This window comes from Polyodon spathula, chromosome 16 (genome assembly GCF_017654505.1).
Source record: "Polyodon spathula isolate WHYD16114869_AA chromosome 16, ASM1765450v1, whole genome shotgun sequence".
In the NCBI taxonomy this organism is placed as follows: domain Eukaryota; kingdom Metazoa; phylum Chordata; class Actinopteri; order Acipenseriformes; family Polyodontidae; genus Polyodon; species Polyodon spathula.
Window position 1 is genome coordinate 32,444,355 of NC_054549.1, and position 26,714 is coordinate 32,471,068.

A 26,714-nucleotide genomic window follows, 5' to 3' on the forward strand; every position below is an offset into this window, starting at 1 on the left:
AAGCACAGTTTGAGTTAAATGGTGACTGTATTAAAATAAACCTCAATGTGTACATTGGACAGTGTCATGGGTTTGTTTTTGCACTGTTTCATCTATGTACCTTTCTATATTTTCAGCATATATAAAACAAAAACAAACACAAACAAACAAACAAAAAAAAAAAAAACTGTGGCTTGCTCCCTGGCACTGCCCCCAACCGTGTACGTACTCTGGATAAATACAGTATGCACTACTCATTATCACCTTTCCCTGGAATAAATATCTCACGCGTTCATGTTTTAGATCAGATGAATCATAAGCGAATGGGCAGTTATTCCCTGGCTCAAAACATGAAAGTATGAGTAACCCCACCAGGGACAAACATTTGGGGTTCTCCATTTCCAACATCGCCCCAGAGCATACTGAGTGACCGTGTCATCAACAGTCTGGCCACATCATCATTTAATCACTGCATCAGAGCTGTCGTACATTATTCATCTTTCAATCTCAAATCTACTGTTTTGACTAAAACAGTATTAATAATGAGCGACTATTCCCACATGCTAATGCATAGATGGATAAGTCCTCATTAAATCCAGTGCAGTTTTAAAATCAGCTGCAGATCCCCATTTTCTATAAACACACAGACCTTACGCACTGACAAAAAGCACCAGACTTTAACTATGTGTGGGATTGCGGGTGATGTTAGGTTCCAAGTAATAAAATAAATGATGCCAAATTCAAAACGGAGTACTTTGTACCCAACATTAAAGCTTGAAATTCAGAAATATAAATGTACACAATCTTATTTTGCTAAGCATAAACAATCCAAATGCGCAATTAGAAGTAATCCCTATGCCATTTTATTTATTTATTTATTTTTTTAAAAGGGGGCACATCACATCAACTTACGAGTGATAAAAAAAAAAAAGAAAGAAAAAAAGAGCCAGCGCCAAATGAAATCATTGTGGCCCAATATATGTTGTAATTTTTTACTCTCCAGAATATATCTGCTGGTACTTACGAAGATCCTATCATAAATGTGGTTTAGCATGAACCTCTAATTGCAGTTCTTTTGGTTTTTGTAGTAATGAACACTGCTCAGAGCTTCGGGCAATCTGACAGATGGAAGCAGTTTATGGCTTCACTAGACAGCAATTGAGCTTATTACCATAATTATAGCATAAAAGCAGAGCAATTTGTACGAGGTACGTACCGGCGGACCTGTTCAGGGTTTACCCATTGTTTTCTTATATATTTTTTTTAAAGATTTGTTTAGTTCACAAACAGTACTGCTGTAATTAGAAAAGGTGAATCATAGTAAGAAGAAAAAAAAAATCAGCTGTGAAACATTAGTGTGGTTAATTGAAGAGGGATGCTTAAGACTGTTGAAAAAATATTCCAAGCTTTTTTTTTTTTTTTAAACTAATTAAAACATACAAGTTCTACAGCTTGCATCCTTTAATATTTTTAGTGCCAAGGTGATCTTTTGGCTTTATGACTGCTCATAAAAAATATGTTTAAATGAAGCTGACTTCCTTGTGTAAGAGTATGAAGGGTATGTGCTGTGGATTGTCAAACAGTAAATAACTTGTTCTGAAATAATTACCCAGAATCTGAAACACTTTTTATAAAAACAATGCTATCTGTGCCATTTTTGTAAAATATATACAATTACAAGAGGGCATGTAGTTATCTAAATTGCCAAGAAACACAGCTTTCAAGACAAGACCTCTCATTCCTTTTTTTTGTTGCCAAACTAACATCTTCTAAAAGTTATGCATCATTAACCATGTGCATTTGGTTAACGCAAAAAAAAATACTACAATAAATCTCCTTTGAAATACGAGTTAATGTTCTGTGGCGGGTTACAGACATTTTGTTTTACTGTTGTAATCCAGGTCTCCAAACAATGCTTTTTATATCAGGTCTCCAAATGAGTCATTAAATAAATATACATACATACATACATACACACACACAGTACCGTGAAATAGTATTTGCCCCATATGATTTTCTGCATTTTTGCATATTTATGACCCTGAATGTTATCAGATCTTCAACCAAAATCTAATATTAGATAAAAAAGGGGCCCTGAAGAACAAATAACACACAATTTGATACTTATTTCATTTATTTATTAAAGAAAGTTATGCAACACCCAATGCCCCCGTGTGAAAAAGTAATCGCCCCCTTAGACTCAATAACTGGTTACGCCACCTTTAGCAGCAATAACTGCAACCACACATGTGGAGGAATTTTGGCCCACTCCTTCAGAACTGCTTCAACTCAGTGACATTTGTGGGTTGAGCATAAACTGCTTGTTTCAGGTCCTGCCACAACATCTTGATGGGGTTTAGGTCTGGACTTTGACTAGGCCATTCAAAAACTTTAAATTTATTGTTCTTCAACCATTCTGATGTAGACTTGCTTGTGTGTTTCGGATCATTGTCTTGTTGCATGACCTAGCTGCTCTTCAGCTTCAGCTCAAGGACAGATGGCCTGACATTCTCCTGTAGAATTATCTGATACAGAGCAGAATTCATGGTTCCTTCAATGATGGCAAGTCGTCCAGGTCCTGATGCAGCAAAGCATCCCCAAATCATGACACTACTACCACCATGCCTGACTGTTGGTATGAGGTTCTTACTGTGGAATGCAGTGTTTGGTTTTTGCCAGACATAACAGCACCCATGTTGGCCAAAAAGTTCCACTTTTGACTAGTCTGTCCATAGAACATTGTTCCAGAAGTCTTGAGGATCATCCAGGTGCTTTTTGGCAAACTTGAGATGAGCATTCATGTTCTTCTTAGTGAGCAGTGGTTTCCGCCTTGCTACTCTGCCATGAACACTAACCTTAGGCAAGGCGAGAGAGATCTGCAGATCCCTGGATGTTGTTCTAGAGTTCTTTGTAACTTCCTAAATGATTTTACGCCTTGCTCTTGGAGAGATTTTGGCAGGACAGCCACTCCTACGAAGATTCACTACTGTCTCAAACTTTCTCGATTTGGACAATATGGGACTGTGGTTTGGTGGAGCCCCAGAGCCTTAGAAATGGCTTTGTAACCCTTTCCAGACTGATAGGCATCAACAACTTTTTTCTGGAGGTCTTCAGGAATTTCTTTTGATCGTGGCATGATGTGCCTCTAGAACCTGTGTGCTGACAACTTCACTCTGATGGTGAAGGGCCAAAGTTAGTCAGGCCTGATTGTTAACCAAAGTATTAAAACAGCTGACCCAAATTATCCCTTTAATTGGGTCGAGTTAACTGGGGGGAGGGGGGCAATAACTTTTTCACACCTAAAGATAGCATGTTTGATTACCTTTCACACCAAACAAATGAAAGAAGAACCAAACTTTGGTGTAATTTTTTTTTCTCTCAGACTCCCTCTATATACTACTACAACCCACAAAAAGATCTGACCAAATTCAATGTGAAAAATCAGACTGGGGGCAAATACTTTTTCACAGCACGAGAGAGAGGAGAGAGAGAGAGAGAGAGATTAATTAAATATTGATATCAGGACAACCTTTCTGGTTCTCAATAACTAAAATACCTATCCGGTGCGCTGCAACTAGAGAATGGAAGAAAAGTGTGTGGGCAGAACCCAGTCTACATGTTCCTCATATTAACTCAATTTGTAAAAAAAGAAGCCACCTAAAACAATGTTAGTACCATTATTATCCCACGCCAAGGATAAAAATAGCACTTTGAAGCCATCTGTATCATGAAAAGCTGTGTGATCTACATCCACAGCCTCTCATAATGCATAGCAGTGGTAAATGCTTACAATATGATCTGAGGTTCTCAAGACATAGCTAAAACTGTGGCATACCTTGTTGTCAGATATGAATCCCTCAGCGTAGGTAATATATGATAAGATTGTTGCTGAAAATGCTTACCCAGAGACTCCTTTTGCGTTCCAGACCTCTTGCAACACAAAGGGAATGTTTCCTCTAGCCGTGGTGGTACCTGCCTACATCAGCACAAAGTAGAAGGCAGATCAAAAATAAAATAAGCAGAAAGAAAACAGTGATTTATGACCCGTCTTTTTAACTTCCTTCGATGTTCCACAGTAATAGAAGCAATGCTTTGTTTAGTCTATCTGCATTTTTCTTCTTTCAAGAAAAAATGCAAAGCATCCACTTCCTGCCAGTGCACTCATAATAACCCACACCTTAGGTGTCTACCCTATGAAATTACACAGTATTAGGCTCACTAAATCATGGTTATCTTTTCAAGTAACTGGATTGTGTATTCATTATAGAGGGTTTATTTTTTTTTTAAATTAGGAAAAGGTAGATTAATTGATTTTAATCTACATGCGATCAATTAAAAAAAAAATGGATGGATTCATGTTATAATTTTTCACATTTGGACATTGATTACAGAATCCTATGTCAACATTTCAATGAAAAAATGACCTTTTCTTTTGGCTGTTGATTAGGTTTTAGGTTAAGACATATAAGACGCATGTCTGAAAGGGCAGCCTTTCATTCTTTAGTAAAAATGCAATTCCATGTCTGAAGATTCCAAACAAAACACACATCCACTGATGCAGGCCTTCAGGGCAGCTTTCGATGAAGTGACCAAGCTTCCTCAGCTAAACCTGACGAGATAACTATGCAGACTACCATGAGGATAGAGGTCATGATGAAATTAAATACAAAGTCCACCCATCCAGATTGTGCTTGCCTGTACACTTCAGCACATGTTGAAATACAGCATGATCTTTGTTCTAACTTGTCGGGCTGTTTAGCATTTCAATAGCTTTATTCATTATCACCACATAGCCAACTGTTTTGGTTAACTGTGTTATTCTTTGGGTAACAACGCTTTAATGTCAAGGGCATCCTATTAACTATTTCCATAAGTATCAGGAAGTTTTAATGAGTCCACCATACCAGTAGAACAACGCTATTTTTGTTTATTGCAGTTTTCTAAATAAAAAACTTTGCATGATATTGGATGTGTTCGTGAAAGACAGCTTTTATAAAACACCCACTGTGCTGGCAAAGGATTACAAACACATCTGTACTGCATTTTTGTGTAGGGTATTAATTACTGTGATATGAAAAATAAAAGTTATAATAATCCAGTTAAGAAAAAAAAAAAAAAACATACTGAAAAATGACATTGTTAGGTGTTCTATAATTTAAATACTTTGGTTACTTTAACATTCAGTTGTTTTTGTGTGTGTGTGCGTGCGTGCGTGTTATTCAGCTAAGGTTAAACACGTTTTTATTGAAACACAACATTTCCAGTCTTGACGTGGCTGGTCACACTGCAGCTCAATTTCAGTCCAATTCCCTGTGATGTGTATTTTGGCTCTATAACACCTCCCAGCTGTCCTTTGCAATATTATGCTTTTGCTTATGCTTACCTTTGCCAACATAATTCTGGTCTTTGCTACATCCAGGGGAGTCGTGACTGCAGCTGCAAATCCACCTGAGTGAGCACATACATATAAAAGGGAAACAAAAAGTATAACTATCCTGCATTGGTCAACAATGTGTATTCTAAGCAAAATTGTAACTGTGAAAATCACAGGTTATTTTTTTCTCAATAAATTTGAAACACACAAGTGTTCTTATATAAAGTATCTGCTTAAATATCACAAAACAGCTTACACTGCGGCTACAAACCACAACCAAATTTGTTCTGCCAGGACCACACAAATGCAGCTGTCACAGCGAGTTTTGGTTTTAAAGCAGGTTATATTCATGGACAGTATATACTTACTGTTAACCCTGGGAATAACTTACTTTAAAAAATTTTTAAAAAATGCACACAGAAACAATTCTGGAATTGAAAAAATAAATAAATAAAAAAAAAAACTCCTACAAACATAAACATATTTTATACAAAGCAAACAACATAACCCATTAAAAAAAGAGAAAGAAAGACTAACTGCATTTGCTTTCAACTCATTTCAAATAAAAGTCACTGAAGGGTGCTTTGAGGGAGCACACACAGCTCTCTGATGTAATCTGATTAAAGCTGTTCTGCCAGAAAGGTGTTTCTGTGGGTCACATGCATCTACAGTAGCAGGAATCTAACTTGGTTAAGTGGCTGCAGTGACAGTTTTGGATGACAGACTACAGCTAATGCGACAGAGATACCAGACAGCCATTACATGATCGGCAGACTTTTTAGTGCTTTTCAACGGCCTGCCTGCGCATGAGCGCACACACACTGCTACACCACCAGTACATCCAGGGAATATACCACACCCATCAACACCCACAAACAAAATAGAAGGAACATATAAATGATGATACATTATTTAACCAGAACCAATTATTTAACTAGCAGGAGCTATTAAAAAACAAACAAAAAAAAACTAAAAATTACAAACAAGTTTAAACCCAGGACAGTGACGTGCAATTGTTGTCATTTCAACCATTTCAGTAATAACAATAATGGTCCTTAGCTGGCAAAGCCATTATAAAAAGTAACTATATTTATACATGTTTTCCCAGCAATGGGCCAAGCCTCTTCATTGTGAGTGAAACGAGCAAACCAAACAAGCACACTGCCAGACTGTGCCAGACTTTGTGAATTAAGCAAATCTTAAACAATTATATATATATATATATATATATTGTTTAAGATTTGCTTAATTCACAAACAGTACTGCAGTAATTAGAAAAGGAAACTCTTTTTTTAGTAAGAAGAAAAAAAAATTGCCAAGAAACACAGCTTTTAAGACAAGGCCTGTCATTCCTTTTTTTGTGTCGCCGTGTATTATTATTATTATTATAATAATAATAATAATAATAATAAATGTATTATTTTGCATTCTGAATAAACTAAAATCAAGCTTCAGTGCAACAAGTGGAGGGTATGGGTACTGATCTGATGTCACAGGACTGTTCGCTCTCAACCACCTGCTGTTTGAAGACCCTTGCTAATCCAAGCTAGCCAGTACCACCAGTACAGTACAAGGCATCTAAGCTGGAGCTCACTGGGCTGTCTGCCAAGAACATGTCTTACGGCAAAGAAGTATAAGCAGAAAGCAAGCCATAACCTTAGATTATATATGCAGTGTATGTAGATATAGTTTAATAGTTGTATGAAGTAGTTTTTATTACACAATGAGACTATTTAATTCATCTAAACAGCGATGGACCCAAGTACTGCAGTTATTTAATTCATTAATATAGGACCCTTCCTGGTGTTTTTTCAGCTAGAAATACTCTTACTACACAGTTCAGATCAAATTAATACGGTATACCATGACACTTACTAACTTAAATTGTCAACAAAATTGACTGCTTTGCCACTTAGTGCTAAAGTTTGACATGGCGTTATTTTTTATTTTTTTTAATCCACCTTAAAAATATAGATCCCCTTGAACTATTTATTTTTCAAATTCTATATTAGAAATGATGTATAATTGAGTACAATGTAAAAATATGCCCACAAACCATTCAAACTGATCTGCAGTCATTGCTTTAAAAATAAGCCAACAACAGCATTAAAATGATGTCTACCCACAGCTGCAAGCAAGCAAAACGTCAAGCCTGAAAATTAATTTGCCATCAGTTTATAAAATCATGCTGTACAAAGCCTTTAAAAAGGAGTAAAAAGCATTAAAAACTAAATTATAAGTGCAACCTCATTTTCTCTTTCTCCTCTCCAAACTGGGATTATATATACCAGGTGGTTGTGGCCAGAAGCTTTGCTAAGACAGAAAATGGCCGGCTTTAGGCCCTCCGGGTGTTCTGTCAGTATCCTCAACCCTCCCGACTACAATTCATCTGTTTTCTCTGTCATTCCTGTCACATGAGCTGTGAATTATGTCCTCTTGTTGAAATCACTTAAAACCCCTGAAGAGCTATGTGGGTCAGACAGCTGCGTGGCCTAGCACCCAGAGCAGGCCTCTTCTCACAGACCATTTTCAAAATTGTCCAGTGGTAGGATGCAGTGAATTTTATTTAAAATGTTTAATTTATATTTGGTTTACCAGGACTTGCCCTTTACATCAAAACCAAAATATATATAAATATTTTTTTCTTGTCTTTTCTCCCCTCCTTCCACATTTCCCAGTATAGCATATAATCCTTTGCACCTGCAAAAGCTCCACACACTGCTGACTGCCAAGAATACAGCACATGACCCTGCTTCCATGACCAAAGGCCCTGCGGTGGGAAAAAAAAAGGGGGGAAATGAAGATATTAGATGCAGTTAAAACCATCTGAAACCCCACTGGGTTAGCGCTGAGGGTGGAAACTCAAGTGTGCATCTATTTTTGTGTCCTCTTGTTTAGTGATGTAATACAAGAAATTCCCAAGAAACTCAACTGGCCACCAAAAGAAGCAGCTGGAATAGAGCAGGGGGTTACAATTACAGTATAGAGCTCAGCAAAAACAAAGGCTTACAATAATAGATAAATGTACAGAAGATTGTCCTTGACCTTTTTTTAATATGGCTTTAATTATTTCTCCAGTGTCAAACTATAAGCATTTCCAAACTATTTCTCATGTTTAGGTTAGTATAACTTACAAGGGACTTGCATGTTGATTTGTTAAATAACCATCTGAAGGAAATTGTACAGCTATACAGGCGTGCATAAAATATATTAATCCAGGAAAAATATCTCAACCTCCAGCAGAGGAGCTTTTTTTTTATCCATACCCTTGACAGGCAACGCTCACTGTGGTGCTCACCTAGCCCTCCACCCTCGAATTATGCTTGTTCACTTGCAGAATAAACTTCAGAGACACAACAGCCTCTTTGGCAGATTACTGTGGTCAATGTTTACCCCTCTTTTTTAATGTTCTAGAAGTCAGACTGAAGAGATACTATGTATCCAGGCTGTGTATCTCTTCGTACACAATTATAAAAATAACACAATTTTTCACACATCTCTTGGCCATTGAATGAAATGAAACTCATTTTAAAAGACTCTAAACATTTTGGTTTGTCAAAGTATTAGAAATTGTTCTAGAAAGACTGCACTGCTGTTGATTTGATATAGCCTCCTACCTAAACAAGACAGCAAGCCAAAACTCATCCTATAGAAAAAATTAAGTCCTTAACTAAAGACAAATAAACAATAAAATGTGATCGAATCAATAAACACAATTTTCTGTGATAATTAAATACTGTACTTATTTGTAGTGTTGATATCACTTTTGATAGATGTCATAAGCACATTTTAGATAAATGATATTGTGTGCATTATAATAATAATAAAAAAGTTATCTACATGCGGCCCCACCTCGATAGATAGGCCTTTCCTTACTCAACCAGACCACTACATACAAGCAAAAAAGCTATACTGTTGTGGATATTTTAACAGAACATTTCTAAAAATTACTTATATGAATTGCTGATTATAAATACCGCTTTTTAATGTGCTGTCTTTTTTAAATTGTCAAGTTAAATAGCTGCTGTTGTGCAATGTGCTGTATGACTGTAAGAGTTTCCAATTAACTGAACACATTGTTACAGATTTGTTTATTAGATTTATTTCACACCTCCCTTATGTCATATTGTGACCATTTCAATTGACCTGTTGACTCCACCTTGTTTGTACAATATGTGCCATGAAAGAGGTGAAGTCAACAGATTAAAACACAAAGACAGCAAATTTGAGCAACAGAGAAAAAAGAATGCACATCTTATTATTAGAGCAATATAACTTGAAATTTCTAAGTAAAAAAAACAATGCCAAATGAATCCTAGAAGTCCTAATAAATGATGTGAAGATCAATCTCTTGCATGTTCTGTGCTACAATATTGTGCCGATTGCGTGTTTAACACACATTTTAAATCTGATGCCTTTGCAATGTAAACCATTACTTGTAAATGGGATCCATGTAGAATAAAGATGCCTATATTACCTAATAAAGTAGAGCATTTAAATCCTAGGACTTAATGGTCATAATTAGCAATCCTGTTTTAAAAAGCTTTACAATCGCTCAGCTGCCCCAAATAATGACTACTTGATTGGTTTAAGGAATGCAATTTGATGAACAGCATGAAATAATTACCGGTAGAACTTTTTTTTTTTTAAGAGCACTATCCCGCCCATCCCACACCCTCCTTCACTGGAGTGTGTAGTCCAGGGGCTGCATTACTGTAAGTGCCAAGATGTGTCATGTGTATTCCATTAAGTTGCAGATTGAATGGGAGACTTTGTTTTTTCACTTCAAAGGGATGCCATTGCAGAGAGCCATCCCAGTCTCTCGCTCTTCCCTTATGAATAACAAATTGGAATTAAATCTGGTGGCTGTGGTGCATGGAAACTCACACAGATGGAGCTCTGTTCAACTTCCATGCTCTCTGACCCCCTTTTAACTTTTCTGGACTGACACTACACTGCACTGCACTATTTGCCATCCTTCACAAGCTTCACACAACTTGCTTTACCACCTTAAAAGTATGGTACTCTTTTCCTTGTTTAAAGAATTACATTTAGTTACTTACATTCTTTTTAAAACCCGACTTAGGTCGGAAGACCAGGGAACTCTTAGCATTAACTCAGTATGTTAAAAAGTGAGTTTCTAAACATCAAAATCTTATCTGCAGGAATTTAATGGTGTTCTTCTGGACATATGGATAGATATGGACCAAGGAGTGACCTGCTTAGACAATCTCTAGTCCTGTATCGGCTATATAAATGCAAGCCTTCAAGGTGGTGTATTCAAGGAATCTGTATGAGCTGGGTCTGGTACAAACTAAAAGCAAGGGATATAGAAAATCCCCTTTTAGGTCATTGCACACTGGATCCGATAACGCATCCAACTTTAACGTGCGTCTAAACAGAAAAAAATTTGCATTCGCTACTGCACCTTGCACTCTGAGTCTGTAACTGTCGTTGACGTGCGTTAAAAATGACATTAACCAATGAAAAACGACTGGGAAGACATGTGGATTCTTGCAGTTACTTGCACAAAATGGAAAATCTAATTGTGGTGTGTTGACAAACAAAAATGACTTTATGATAAATCCAACAATCATTACAAAGACTGGGGGGGAAACAAAAGAAAACTTACGCAAAGACATTGCTGTGGACTTGTGCATGAATGATATTTTAATTGTAGTCAAGGAAGTAAAGAAACAATGGCCTAACCTGAAGAACCATATATCAGAGAAAGAAGTGTGACAGGGCAAGAGCGGTCAGGGCCCAACAGTCAGAAAAGAGAGGCAGTACATGAAAGAGAGTAGTAGAAGGTCATTGTTGTAAAGTATTCTCGGAAGCTCATTGCTAGCTTCCCAAGAAAGGCAATAATTGGCAAACGTTTTAACTTTTTAACTTCCATCAGCATTTGCTGATCTTTAAGTTTACATTATATTTAATTTTTTGTGTTATGTGCAACATAATTGTATTTATTTGTTATTAAAATACTGAAACCAGGTATATTTACTACAAGGCCTCAACTGCACATCAGCACTCTGAAGTATGATATTAACACATCTAGTTTGCAATGGATTGATGCACGACTTCTTCTGATGATGGATGATAAATGACGGAATGGATCCAGTGTACAATGGCCTTCAGGCTTAACAAGATCTATGACTAATTGAACCAAAGATAACAATATTATATCTGATTTTGTCCAACACAAACAAAATGCGGAAGACTGACTTTTTCCACATCAGAAAGAAAATCCTAGTAGTTTTTTTGGGATGGTGGAATTTTCAATAAATAAAATGTCAAAGTAGTTGCCTCCAGTTTCAGCAAATACATTTTATTACAGTAATTTAATGAAATCTTGTAATTTGTCTGGCTACCATTTTCAATTGTACCATTTTGGACACTATTATGATCGTGACTATAGATCTGAATTCCTCTGCTCCACACAAAATGACTTACGAAGCAGAAACAGATGGCAAGAAAGAATGCCTTTCAAAGTGTGAAAAAATCCTGTGAATGACAGTTATTAATTCACTGAGAAAGTGATCTCTATTTCCCTCACAGCTGCCTGATGAAGTCCTTTTAATAAAAATTAGGCTGTTATGCCAATCTGATGAATTTGCTGTTCTCATTGGTTAGCTATGACACCATGCCTTAAAATGCTGCATTAAAAATCACTTTTATGATGCAGATGCAGACAACTGAGACACATGTGCTGTTCTCCTTTATGGTGAAAGTGATAAATTAGTAATCAGTCCTGAGCGATAGATATATGAAAATGCAAAATATTCAATATCTAATATATATATATATATATATATATATATATATATATATATATATATATATATATAATATATATAATATATTTATACAAACATAACAACACACAAAAACACACACTGCAATGTGGTGTGCCCCATGCACTTGCACTTTTATTTTCCCAAACAGGGAAAATAAAAGGGACTTTGTCCCTACCTTTATTCTGAGAACATATCTTTAAAGTGAGCAAGGTCCAAAATGATGCTCGTACTAACCGGTATCATATATCGGTTGTCGCGTTTATTAAACTCATAGTAAAGCCAGTAATGGATCAACCTCCTATGCAATAGGAGTCTTATTTCCATCTTTTATATCTCAGAAAATACATGCGTAGTTGTTTTTGTAAGTTAAATTCTAACAATGAATATTATTCAACCACCAAAACGGAAAGTCATATTCTAAGGTTTCAAGTTGGCTAAACATTGACCTACCTTTAAAAACTCCCACAGGGGAAACTGCACAAGAGAGAAGGGAATCTGAAACCAAACAGAAGTCATGTCAGTAAGAAAAAAAAGAAACAGTACACATTTGCTGGCTGACCAGGTAACGGTTTTGCCACTGATTTTTGTAATGGATTACCCAGGTGTAGTCACTGATTTGCTCTGAATACAGTAACATCATAACTTTCTTCAGAATATCAAGTCCAATCAAAACAACGAACCTATGTGCAGTCTCTTATGTAGCTACTATTACTTTCTTGATCAAGAGAACCCATCACCTAACACATTTGGGAGACAATGTTATACCATTCAAATAAGTTGACAGTGCATTACATTTCAAGAGAACATCTAGCTACCTCATTGAGATCTTTCAGTTGAGAAATGTACCAAGTTAATGAATAGTTATCTTCCTGTACTCCCACAAGGCTCATGAGTAATGATTAATAAATGAGAAGTCCCCAGTTTAGACTCCTGTGTAAAACAGAACTTGACAGGCACCTGCCACAGCAAATTTGTTATCTGCCCAGGCAGGAAGCATCAACAAGAAGAAATCAATGTCACTGTTGTACAATGAGCTGACAAGCTGAAATCTCAGAGGAAGTTTGTCATCTCCAGCAAAAATGGACCCTCTCTTGAGATACTCAAGTCCCACAGAAAGGTCAAACATGGCCAACATTAAGTCTTGCTGCTTCAGCCACAGTGTTCATATGCTATGTATTTACTTTAGATTTTATTCGATTGCAACACAATAACAATTTGCATTTGTCCAATAGGCAAAGTAGTGTACAGTACCACCACTCCCCACTTTCTTCCCTAATGCACCTTTCAATCTTTAACATTTATTTAACCTTGTGGATATTTCTGAGATTACAAGTGGAAGTTTAAAAATACAACCAGCTGTACTCTAGAAGTATTTAATGGACCTCTGCTGTGACAATGTTTCTCTTCTGAGATGGTGGTGCACAATATGAAAAGATTCTGAAGACTGCAAACCTGTCAACACCATTGCTTTTAGTTGCACACTAATCTTTATAATGATCTGTGTCTGTGGTTTTCATTCCTGCTCTTCAGCAACTCAAATTGTTCCAGGTTAATGTTCCAACCTGGACTCTATATATATATATATATATATATATATATATATATATATATATATATATATATATATATATATATATATATATATTATAAACGCAAATTGTATTAAGAACAATGAGCTGGACAAATCACAGGGATTCTAAGCTGGACAGTAAATGTAGATTTGAAATCAATACATTGTTCCTGGTTTCAGTTCTAATAAAAACCTGGACAGCTGGAGCTTCACAAGAACTGGTGTTGAATACCACTGACCTCCAGCATTTCCAACATATAATGCTGATCTGTTCTCTAATCCAAGCCTTTTTATTTGTGCATCACAGCCAAGGCCAATATTTGAGAAAAGACTGGAATGTGAAACAGCTGATAATACAGTGGGTATCATTAACCCTTTAAGGACCGGGATCGTGTTAACAAGACCATACTGAAGTGGGGTTCTAGGACTGAGATCGCGTATTGATTAAAAAAACTAAAACAAAACAACAACATTAAAAAACACACACACACACTTTTCTAAATATCAAGAAATGAGTGGATATAAGCAGATATTATTTCATGAACTAAAGTTATCAGGTATGTTTCTTTTTCCCTTATTACTGATAATGGAATGAATAACTATTATTCTATTTATACATATTTATTTTGAGAAAATAAATCGAGAGTAGTCCATTATTGCTTATAAAGACCCTGAGAATAAATGTGTATTATGTCATTGCAATCACTCAGGTGAAACACTGTCTTGTAATTTGCCCAAACATCAATATTTTTCAACAAAACTTTTTAGGAAGTATCGGAAGGTCCCTCGGGTAATAGAATAACATGTTTTTTATACAAATAAAACACTTTACATTTAAAAAAATAAATACAACTACTGTGTTAAAAAAGTTTGTATGGTTTCTGAAGTACTTTAGAATGTTCCCCAGAGTGTTCTGGAAAAAAGGACACAATTTCCAAGATGCTACTGTAAAAAACTGATTTTTTGTGAATCTGTATAGGAAGAGAGTCCAATACAGCCAAAAAAAACATCCCACTGAAAAACGTTTGGTCCTGGAAGGGTTAGAAGTTCATCCTTGAATAACTGTGCAATCAATCAAAATGAGTGAAGGTATGCTCTTTTTTCTTAGAGCTGCCATTGTATTGCCACATTGCATCTCACCATGTAAGCTTTTTGAGTGAATTCATATTACAAGAATGGTATTAACACATTTAAAAATGTTGATTTACAAGAATGTTCTCTTTTTTATGGGTTAAGAGTTGCTTTATGTAAGGGTGTATCCGTTGATTTAAAAAAAAAAGACATAACACTTGTATGGATGAGTGTATATTAATAACTGCATATGTTCATTCTGATGAACAAAAGAAAACAACTTAAATGATTAAAACAAACAAAAAAAAAGATAACATTAAAGAAAAAGCATATTTTAGACTACAGTATGCAGCGCAGGGCCCAATTTAATATTAATTAAATTGTTAGAAATATATACAAAACTATACCTGCATTTCATAAACGTGTATACTGTATAAATACTCAATCTGCCCAAGCTTTTTACATTCAATATTTAGATACTGATAATGACTGGATTTAAACTTTTTAAATAGTGTGGATTTAAACATTAATATCACCATCATCACATCATACACTGACGGTTGCATTGAATCAAAACATACAGTTCCACTTTATCACCCTATTTCTTGCAGTCGTGACAGAACTGGGTAACAATGCATTATTATTTCTTTTTTAAAAATGGATCAAGAGCAAGAGAAATGGAAAGGTCTTTACCATCCCCAGATGAAATATTCACTGACAGAATGGTGTCGCTCTAGGCTAGACTGTAAAATTTGTAATCGAAGCAGGCAAAGTGCAAATCTGTTCCACACATGCAGCAGATTTCCTGCCAATGCTTTTAAAAGTGCATACCCTCAGCAGGGTTATGCTCTGACTCAAAGATACCACGCACAATTGAGACAGCTTTCCAGCTCAATACTCATTTAGTGAGGACTGAAAGATTTCACATTGTTATTGCAGAAAGGAATGACGTAATACAAAGGTGAGACTTCCACAGACACCCCATTGGGCAAAGGCTCTTCAAGTACTATATTTTATACTGGTCTTTTTTGTCACGGTTATGATCAAATCGCTGTTCTTAATATCTTGAGCAAATATACAGTACATAGCACAACCTGTCCACAACTAAAGCAAAAACAATATTCAAACTACAGGATCACACATAGTTTTGTAAAAATGAATGCCACAATAGTATGTTTTATTAGTTAAAGTGGTTTAAAATGGAAACAGTCACTGTCCCCGATACACAGACTGAACATATTGGAAAGGGACAGTAGCACAGTCAAATGGGTTAAGGAAAGCAAAACAATATGCAAATTATGCTGCCCCCAACAAACACTCAGCAGTCTCCAATGCTGCTTGATCCCCACACATGCCGTACTGTACATTCTCTGGCTAAGGTAAATAGTAATAACATCTTGAATATTGTTTATCCTGTAAAAGTACTGTATTTACATTGGCTGCCAATGTGTCTAACAAACCTTTAACTGCACCCTTCACAGAGGTACATTTTGTTTAGTACATGTGGCACTGACCATGTAAGGGCAAAACAGCAAAATAGATCCTTGCATTTTATGCATGGCTTTTTTTGATGAGCGAGTATAATGTTCATGTAAAAATAATAAAAACAGCTTTATTTAACCCAGTTTTGAGAAGACATTTGCATGGCATTAACAGCCAAATGTACAGATTTTCCACAAATTATTTTTAGGAATATTCTTAACATTTATAGGCTTGGCAGTAGAGTCAACTATAATAACAAAATACCATTTTCCATCTTCCTTTCCAGTATATTTTAAAATGTTTAAAAAAAATAAAAGGAAAATTACATTTCACCCATACTTAACCTTCTTTTTACAGAAATCAGAAAATGTACTACAGAAAGCCATCAGTGTGATGGAATTAGCAGTCCATATCAAAATATAAATTCTACAAACTGTGGTATGCATCTAGAATCATTGTGACCTGGTTAAAGATGATTGCATTATAATAAATGCATCCCTTTTTGTATTAGAACACATCTATTCTTACAGAAAGATAAGCATGACCTCATGGGATTCTGATATTTTTTTTTTTATCTTTCTACACATAAGCATTTATGCTGAAGTCAGCAGGATGGGGTAATATAACTGCCTTATGAAATCTTCATTATAAATTAGAAGGTTGAAAGCAATTACTTATCACAATTAAAAGGAAATAATCTAAATTGTGTTCCACAATCAGTAAAAATATGTTTCTGCAATGTATTTCTTGTAAAAGTCCCTTATATAAGTTAAGCGAAGTAAACTGTCCCATGGTCATGCCATGCATTTACCATAGTTCACCATGGTTTGCCATGTTTTTAATATGCTTTATCATACCCTACCTCTCTGGGCTTTACAATACTTACCATAGGCTTTCCTATGGTACACTTTTATAAGGGGTATGGTATTATTCTCCTTCACAAATGTTAAATAATTTATATTTTTTTAAATATTGAAACGATGTGGACAAATTAAGTCACACTTTTAGCCTAAAACACACACAAAAAAGAAAACAGTAAATGAGCCGCCCTTGCATAAATTAAACTTAAATTAACAATGTGAAAACATTACGATTTTGCTTAAATTACAAATAAAAAGCAATAGAGAGAGAAGTAAATGTAACAAGCACAACCTTTTACTGAAAGCTTTTTTTAACTTCCGTTAAATTGTGTTGTAATGAACAGTTTATTTAAGACTCATGACCTGTAACAAACACAATGGCATCACAACACAGGAGCCAAATGTCATCTACTTCAAGGCACAGCAGTTGTACATGTACTGGCCAAAAGAAACAGACCACGGCTTTAACGGCACATTACCAAATATATCTGCATCCAATCCAGACTAGTACAGTACAGTCTGATTATATCTACACCTGTCTGAAACACACAATTCAACTAGGCATTGAAATACAATAAAAATACCCCTTTCTGTGTAGTGGCGGAGAAGGGGTGAAGCAGAATATCACTCTTGTTTGTGCAAAGAAAAAAAATAATTACCATCATTACAAAAAAAAGCATCTTTGTAAATATAGTTGAATAAATGCATAAGTAAATAAAACAATTAAGAGTTGCGAGAGAGGCTGCTCTCACCCAGAGCTCAGCTTTCCCATAGCCAAATGCTTCATATACCTCACACTGTAGGACAGACCTCATTTGTAGACCTACAGTCATGGGCTTGGCAATGAGTGTCAGAAATACTATAACAGTATCATCAGGCAGTGAAGTATACCTGTACAGTGCCAATCTGCATTGGGCCATTTGACATCAATCTGATGTAAAACCGAATTTCTTCCACAAAATGAGAAATACTACAGTGTACTTAATCCAACTGCTATATTAATATACTGTCCATAATCAATACAAAAACTTTAACCAGTAGTTAATAAACCATGGAGTGTATTACAGCACTTTCATATCATTTTTCTGCTTTTCATCTTGTTTCCTACTTTCAGTGTACTGTTTCTGATCAATCAGTAAAAACATTGAGAGTTATGTGACAGGAATACACACAACAGATGTTTCATGCAATCTGCACAAAATCGTTGAAATTGTGGTGTCAGGTAGTTAGTTTATCATATTCTGGCGTATCAGTTTGGTTTGTCTCTCCATTTTTCAAAAGTTATTCAGTTAATTTTGCACCAGAATACAAATATTTTAGTGTCACAAGCCCTTAAACATAGTTCACCATCAGGAAAATAGCAGGGTTGGCGATTTTTTTTTTATATTTAAAAAATAAATAAATAAATAAATAAATCGGATTTATTTGATTTAAATCAGATTTTTTTTTCTTTTATTTAAATCGAATTCTTACATTTTTTATTTATTTTTAAAATTATGGCACTTTACTTGTAGTACCGTAGTTGTAGCTGTACAGTACATTTAAAGACATTGGAAATGGTGGTTTGTGAATAGTTGCATAGCAAACTAAATTACTCAATCTTAAATGAATACATAAATATAGCAAATTATTTATCATTGTGGTCTCATCTAAATGTGAACTACAAGAACTTAGCGATGGAGTACGCCAGAGAAAAATCCCCCTCACTCATCCCAGCCATTCTTTTACTTTACTTTTCTTTCTTTGATTTCCTCTTTCTGTGTCAGTCCAACCATACGCAGTTGTTACTTAGGACTACTTTACTTTTTATAGTGTGTTCAACTGTTAACACACTCTTCGCTCCATTTATGCGCCACAGAATCTGGGGATAGTGATGTTCACACTTGCACTTGCATTTGTGCTGTGGTCAGAATACAGCCCTAAAAGTTTTAATTTATAGACAGTACGAGCTTAAGATGTTTGTGTTAATAAAAGGTTTTTAAAACATACTTCACGTCTTTTCCTTGAGAAACTATATAAAACAGGTAGTAAATGAAAAATTACTTAAATCAATGTTTATTTTTTATTTTTTCATTTTTGAAATCAAGTAATTTAAATCGACTTGATTTAAAATCAGCCAACCCTGGAAAACAGATGTACAAATAAACATATTTAAACTTAAAGCTTAATTTTACAGCTTCTATCAGAGGAATGTGACAAATCATTTGTAAATAGCACACACCCTGCAAAGGACACACCCCTTGTATAACACTCGTAACAACTGTAACAGGATGTGAGTGAGGAACTGGGGAAATGGTATTCTTTATAGTATACTGTTTATTTATGTATTTATTTTAAATTACACTTAAAACTAAAAGCTAAATAAACAACTGGTTTGTTTTTATGTAAAACTTATTGTCACCCCCCCCGGATAACAGACCAACTATAAGCATATTGTACTGAAATCTAACAGCTCAACAGCTAAAGTGGCCTTCAGCAATCCAGACTAAGAAGCCACAATAAGAAACATAACAAGGCAACGTGTACCTACTACAGTAGACAGAACGATGGGTTGTCAAACTTGACATGTTTTACTGCTGTCCAGGGAGTAAAAGGGAAAAAATATTATGAATGAGCTGGCTCATGTCAATGTGAAATTGTGCAGGAAACAGCTGCAAACCAAAGTATGCAATATAGAATGAGGGTAAACCAACACCTGAACTAGACACTACAGCGAAATTGAAAATAATTAAATGAACCTTAGTTTTCCCAGGCCAAAAGATAGACAGGATATCATTAAAAGTTCAGCTTATTCCTAGTTACAAAATAGTTATTACATACAAATGTACACAAACCATTATGATTTATAATAGTTATGTATTTAACTATTTAAAAAACAAAACTATTTAGGACTTGTGGTTAGAATTTGAAAGCTGACATTGTTTTGCTAAATCAAAATCTCCCCTATCTATAATGAGTTTATTCCTTTTTTTTTAAAAAAAAAACACTCTGAGCTATCTTAATGCATTTGCAACAAATGTGTTATGCTTTTGTTCCAGTGCAATCTAGCAGACCCAATTCACAAAGTAAACTCGTCATGACTTTGGATTTTAAACGAAGCATTTCTTTTTTCTTCTCATTTTTCCTTGTAGAACAAAAAAGGTGCAAACTTGGAACTGGAGCAAATGCGCAGTCAATCTGTGCCTTAAGAGTTCAAGGAAAAGAGGTTTTAAGAAGACAATAAAAGGTTAACAAGGATTGAAATAACCCCTTGCCTGACTTGTTACAGGTATGTGTTTCACTGTTGTGACAGTCCATCTGTCCCCACGATTGACCCTCCGGGAATTCTGGTATGGGAATGTTTCCACTGTGCAGCTGAATCACTGGGTTGCACATCAGGTGACATACAAAAATACTTTGTGCTGTATAGTAAGCGGTACACAAAGTACACAGCTACACTCTGTTCCATGTGTTTTTTTTTTTTTTTACAGACTTCACAAAGCTACTACTAAGGAGCACATAAAATAAGGTGCTCTACTATACAAGCTGGTATAACAAGGCCAGGAAGCTATGTCTTCCTCATGGTTATTACTGTAATACTGTAGGGTAATATTCTAGCTTGTACCAGGCACCCTGATCCATATTATATAAAATGCATTACAGATCAAGAATGTTAGAACATGCACAGTAGCTTGTATTTCAGATTAGAATGTAAAGAATCGCCTGTTAGTCAGTCATCGATGCAATCAGAAGCAATGTGAACATACGAAAAACAAGAAATGAAAAAGCATACATAAAATGATCATACTGCAAGTGCAAAAAATCAATAACAATACACAACAATCCCAGAGGACATAACTAACAAGTTAATAAATATCTAGACATTTATGCATTGTCTTAAGTTTCTAAGACAAAGATAGAAAAGATAAGCACCGAGTGCAGCAGCTCTAGAAGAATGAAGATATTGTGCACCAGGAAACAGATGTGTCAGATGGCAAAATCATTAGCGTGTCCCATCTTTAAAGGAAATGGAATAACAATGAGCCATCTGAAAATGTGAACTGACCAGGAAATACACAAGCCGAGGCTAATCTCCAATTTATTACCAGGTAATGTCTTCAAATCTTGCACATGTTAAGTTTAGTGACCATTAAGATGCTTGTTTCCCCTCACAAAAAAAAAGACCATGAAAACCAAATAAGTTAGTGTGGAATACAAAAGTCTTAAGTGTTAAGCCACACATTCAAACCTTCTAACTTAATATTGATTTTAATTTCCCTGCTCTTGAAAAGAAAGAGGCTTCTTGACTATGTATCAGGTTCCAATTCCCATTGAGAAAAGGATGCCACATGCCTAGGCTTAGAAATGAAACAATTCACTGAGAATTGAGATTGCATTACTCAATGCAGTAAAGATATGGATACTGAAGTAGTTAACCAAGATAAATACAATTGTTTTATTGTTTATATGAATCTTCCACCAATTTTCATGTTACCCAAACCCTATTCAAAAATGCTGCAGAGTGGATTTTAACCCAAGATCCTCTGGCTGCAAACACCAAAGAGCATAAGTATATACACCACCACCACCTGCTGGGAAATTAATATAACACACCTAACTGAATTGGTTATAGCCATGTGTGTCAAAGTTGAACAAAACTGTTTTAGTTTCAAATTCTATTGGTCCTAACAGGTAATACTTTTACCAAAACCACCTATAAATGGATTAACACAGATCGAATTTTTGTAATACTGCATTGCACGTAATGAGTTACCCAGAAGTTAAAAGCAATTAAAAGAAACTGCTGTTTTAAGACAAAAAGTTTTAGAGTTAGAAAAATGAAGGTTCAAACACATAAGGTATTACATTTTGCAAATAAGTGTATATTTTATTGTCATTAATTATTGGCATTTACAAGGTGGCATTTAAAAATGGACAAACAGTTCTCTTGCTAATCTACCACATTTGCTTTCATTTGCACTTCGTAACTGTTGCATGAAAGATCTGCTTTGTATCATAACAAGCCCCTTGACAGCGATCGAAAGTGTTTAGAGGCCTGGTTTCAGCTAGTTACACATTCCAGAACACTGGGATGTGGCTGTGCTATATGTGGTCATCAGCACCACAAGCTGTGTTTTATACTTTTTTTTTCTGATGGCAGTTGAAAAATACAACTAATACATTATGGTGAAACACCTTCCAATTTCTATATTTACACAACACACTAGCCCCATGGGGATAACGACATTATGTTTAGATTACTATTGGTATTTAGATCCATTTACCACACACTTATCTGCACAAATAAATCTTTCTCTACCTAGAACTGCTGCCACAATCAAAAACTGAAATTGCAGAAAACAATAGTCCATTAGAACATACTCAAATTTCAACTACATGACTGTAGTTGAAATTATTTTTTTATAACACAAGACACGGTATAATAAGGGAAAAATGAAATTAATTGAAATCCTACAAAGCAACACACTAATATGAATGCACTTGCTGAAAAATTCCACCTGACAGCTCAAAATGCAACTTCATACACAGTGTTTACACAAGCTAAACCAGAGTTGTTGCCTTGCATGTCAAAACATCAAATCCTTGCTGCTCTGTGCTTTATTCGAACTGGCCTGGGGATAAAATGTAAAGGGCAATAAATAAGTAGAACTAGTAATTTACAAGATCATAATTCCCAGCAATTTAAAATAATATTTACACTGTGATGTGGTTTATCAGCATGTGTAATTAGCACTTGTGTTGCTTTTGGGAGGTCTACTTTTAAACTGTAAGAGTAAAATCGGACCAACATTAGTTCTGGATTCCAGTGAAGTGTCGGGTCAGACCAGCCAGATTAGTCTGATCTGTGCTGGGAAGGCAGTAAAGCCATCCAATAGTAACACACACCCACAATCTGGAAAGCAATACAAACAGCAATCACACTCTGTGTGGAAAATATTGTTCAGCTATAATGGATACAAATAACTCTATTATATATACATGTGTTACACACAGAGTATATATATATATATATATATATATATATATATATATGATAGATATATATATATATATATATATATATGGATGTTGGTTAATTTCGTGTTAAATATACTTTGACCTTATGACACCATTTAAAAATTAACCTTTACCTTTATAGATTTAATAATCAAAATAGTTTACTTGTCCACAAGTTCAAACTACAATGATGTTAGTGCAATCCGATGATGTTAACGCACTTAACTGTACTACATATGACCTTTTATTGTGAAGCGGTGTTTAAGGAGATTGCAGGTTGTCTAAAGATACCAAAAAGTGTTTCAGAAATTCTTACACTCCTAATAATGTCAGGTGATAACTAATTGGCTTAAAAAAATAAATAAATAAAAATTAAGTGTCCCCCGGTATGACGATGCCAGTTTTCTTCTGATATATTGCAGTTCTGAGGAGAAATATGGACAAAGATTAAAAAAAAAGAATGCAGAGGCCAAGAACGCTTTTCAACCTGCAATAGATTCATTTGTCTTTGTCCAACACCTGCATATTTATTATGTTCTTAGTATAAACTAATATTAACTATATGGATTATAATGGACTGGGGCCAGCCATTAAAATTTATATATTTCATTTTCACAGGCACACAGGGGTGAATTTACCTGGATTGCTCATGAAATACTAGAGGGAAGCAGGAAATAGTTCAATACATTAGCTTTTTAGTTTTGCTGAAGGAAAATAACTGAGAAGTTAATCTACAGCCATATTGTATCATTATATAATCTTTATGGTGGACCATGACAGTATTAAGTAATATCGTCTCTTCTCGAATGAGCATAAATTAATTTACTAGTCCAACTGCATAGTTGTTTCCTAAGGTCAGTTGTATTCCGCACATTGCCACTGACTGCAATTTTAGTAAACGAAAATGAGCAACAGTAGCTTGCAATTTGCACCACTTCTGTGAAAGGGAGGGTTTCTTAGTAAAAATAAATAAATAAATAAATAAATAAATAATGTATAAATCAGATCACTGTTTACAGTTTAACAAAAGCAGCAGACAATTCCAAGCTGGCAAAAAAAAATACAGCTGACTTGGTGTTCAAAAAAAAAATTCTAATAATAAACATACAACTGTGTGGTCCAGTGGTTAAAGAAACAGGCTTATAACCCTGGTACAAATCCCATCTCAGCCACTGACTCACTGTGTGACCCTGAGCAAGTCACTTAACCTTCTTGTGCTCTGTCTTTCGGTGAGACGTTGTTGTAAGTGACTCAGCAACTGATGCATAGTTCCCACACCCTAGTCTCTTATCTCGTAAAGCGCTCTGTGATGGTGGTCCACTCTGAAAGGCACTATACAAAAGATTATTATTATTATTATTATTATTAAATCACTGCTGGTGATGCCAACACTCAAGAAACTTTACAGACCCCTAAAGGTCCATCTTTTTTGATGGTAATGTGTGCAAACAGCATCACCTTTTCATATAGTGGTGCTTTACAGGGTCAAGCAAACTAAAGTATGACCCAGATGTAGTGGTAGAATTTACACCAGACGAAAAGCAATGCCAGCAAAAACTCTCGTCAGTAAAATCTGCCCGACTATGCAAGGGTCTGCGGTAAAAGTCTGTACAGTAACAGACTGTTTATTTTATTTTTTTTAAATCTCAGAAGGATGTAGGAGGTTTATTGAAAAGAAAACACTTCAGACTTTGATGAGGCACAGGAAACAGAAAGCAGGGGTGATATCTTGACATCTTCTTAGATACAGCTTTACAAAGCAAAACTCCAGTTGCTGTGCACATGGCTGTTTTGACATTTAGCAGTTACGTCATGGTTTAACATTGCCGTAAGCCTCTCGCAGATGTTCCTAGTCCACAGCAGCTGTTACTTGAGCTAAAATAAATATTAGTGTCAATTCAATTATATATCAACTTCTTCAGCAGGTGCATTTGCTGCAGAATTTAACAAGCTTTAAAAGATGATCCTTTTGAACAACATATAAAACAGATCATGCTAAAAAGTACCTGAAGCAGATCATTTATTTAATGTAACGTAGCTGATAAAAGCGAATTAATTTCGTATTCGTCATAATCCAGTCAGAGAGATTAAAGAGTAAGTAGCTGGGTTCAGAAAAATATAGCGCTATACATCCCCACGTGTTGCTACAACTGTTTAAATAATGTACTTATAATTTCTTTTTTCATTATTAACGTCCTGACAACTTTTTACATTTATAACTTTAAAGTCTGTGTCAAAGCCCTTTTCAAAATGGCTGCTGTAGTGCCCTGGGGTTTAAGATCTGTCCTCTAAATCAGGGTTTCTCAGTCCTGGTTTTGGGGGGCCCCTTTGTCTGCTGGTTTTCATTTCATTCTCAATTACATAATCAAACTCTTAATAAAACTAATAATGTGCTTAATTAGACCTTTTTAATTACTCTCAGCTCCTAAAAAGCTGCCTATTTCAAGTTACTCATAAAATTGTATATTTAACTTGAAATCTCCAATTCTTTAAAAGCTGAAAACAATTTTAAAAAGGTCAAATTAAGCCAATGGATAGTTCAATTAAGGGTTCAATTAAGTAATTGAGATCTCAGTTGGAATGAAAACCAGCAGACACAGGTGTCCCTCAGGACCAGGATTGGGAAACCCTGCCTTAAATCACAGCAGGAAGAGCAATTAAGCTGTTCACTGTGTAAGATTGTCTTACTGGGGACCGAGTCATTGGTAGGTAGTGTTCTTATTATTCTAATTTATTGTGAAGTGTTTAAATTCCACTTTCTCTGGTTTGACTTCCTACTACACCCCCAGCACCAATTCAAAGACAACAAGTCTCCTCAAGCTTTTAGTACAGACACTGAACAAATAAACAGAATAAACACTGTGGAATGACTCACAACCCTCATTTAACACAGCTTAGTGCAGTTCTCCTAAACAGAAATACTTTCACAGATACTTCTCATATAGAAAAAAAATCTGCCATTGCTCCTAAGAATGTAAAGTTTCTGTATTTTATTAGTATCCTTGGCAATCACTATAAAACATAAGTAACTGAAGATTATCAGGCGATTTCTAGGAATTCTTAAAGTTTCCAGTTCAAAACAAAATGCTAAAAATAAAAGCAGCAGTCTGAGTATAACCCAAAACTACACAGTGGGTGGACTCAATTTTTAACTATACAATGCACCAAACTTTCATCTAATAAATGCGGATAGCTTTTTGTTGTTGTTTACAGTATATACTGTATACTTAATAGAATATGTATCTAAAAAAAACAAACAAAAAAAAAAACAATGACATTCACCCACAAAGCTTTTTGTTCACCTCTGTTACATAATGCACACTTGGCAGGCATCTGCTTGACCATGACTGGGCAAACAACTTGAGTGTTTCTTTTAGAAGAAACTTCCTCGGACTGCTCAACCACTGGAACACGGAAAGGAACTGTTTGTTGTTCTTACAGATTATGATGCCGAGCAGTAAAAATGACACCAATGAACTTTCTGCTGTAATAAATCTCTCTGCTGTCAAGAACGCAAGTAAAGGCTGTAACTAGAGGTTAACCTCAGTATAATGTCTAGTCCTGGGATGTTTATAAGGCTGAAT

The 26,714-nt window shown here is 35.3% G+C and overlaps 1 protein-coding gene across 1 annotated transcript in view; it reads right to left on the bottom strand.

Annotated features, from left to right (window-relative positions):
• LOC121328373 (S-adenosylmethionine mitochondrial carrier protein-like) overlaps positions 1 to 26,714 on the bottom strand; it is a 54,596-nt gene that overhangs the window by 1,810 nt on the left and 26,072 nt on the right. Inside the window, exons 6-9 of the mRNA XM_041273004.1 lie at positions 12,601 to 12,645; positions 8,054 to 8,123; positions 5,363 to 5,427; positions 3,882 to 3,955 (exon numbers count right to left, since the gene is read on the bottom strand). Coding sequence (XP_041128938.1) covers positions 3,882 to 3,955; positions 5,363 to 5,427; positions 8,054 to 8,123; positions 12,601 to 12,645 — 254 coding nt within the window. The remainder of the gene's footprint in view (positions 1 to 3,881; positions 3,956 to 5,362; positions 5,428 to 8,053; positions 8,124 to 12,600; positions 12,646 to 26,714) is intronic.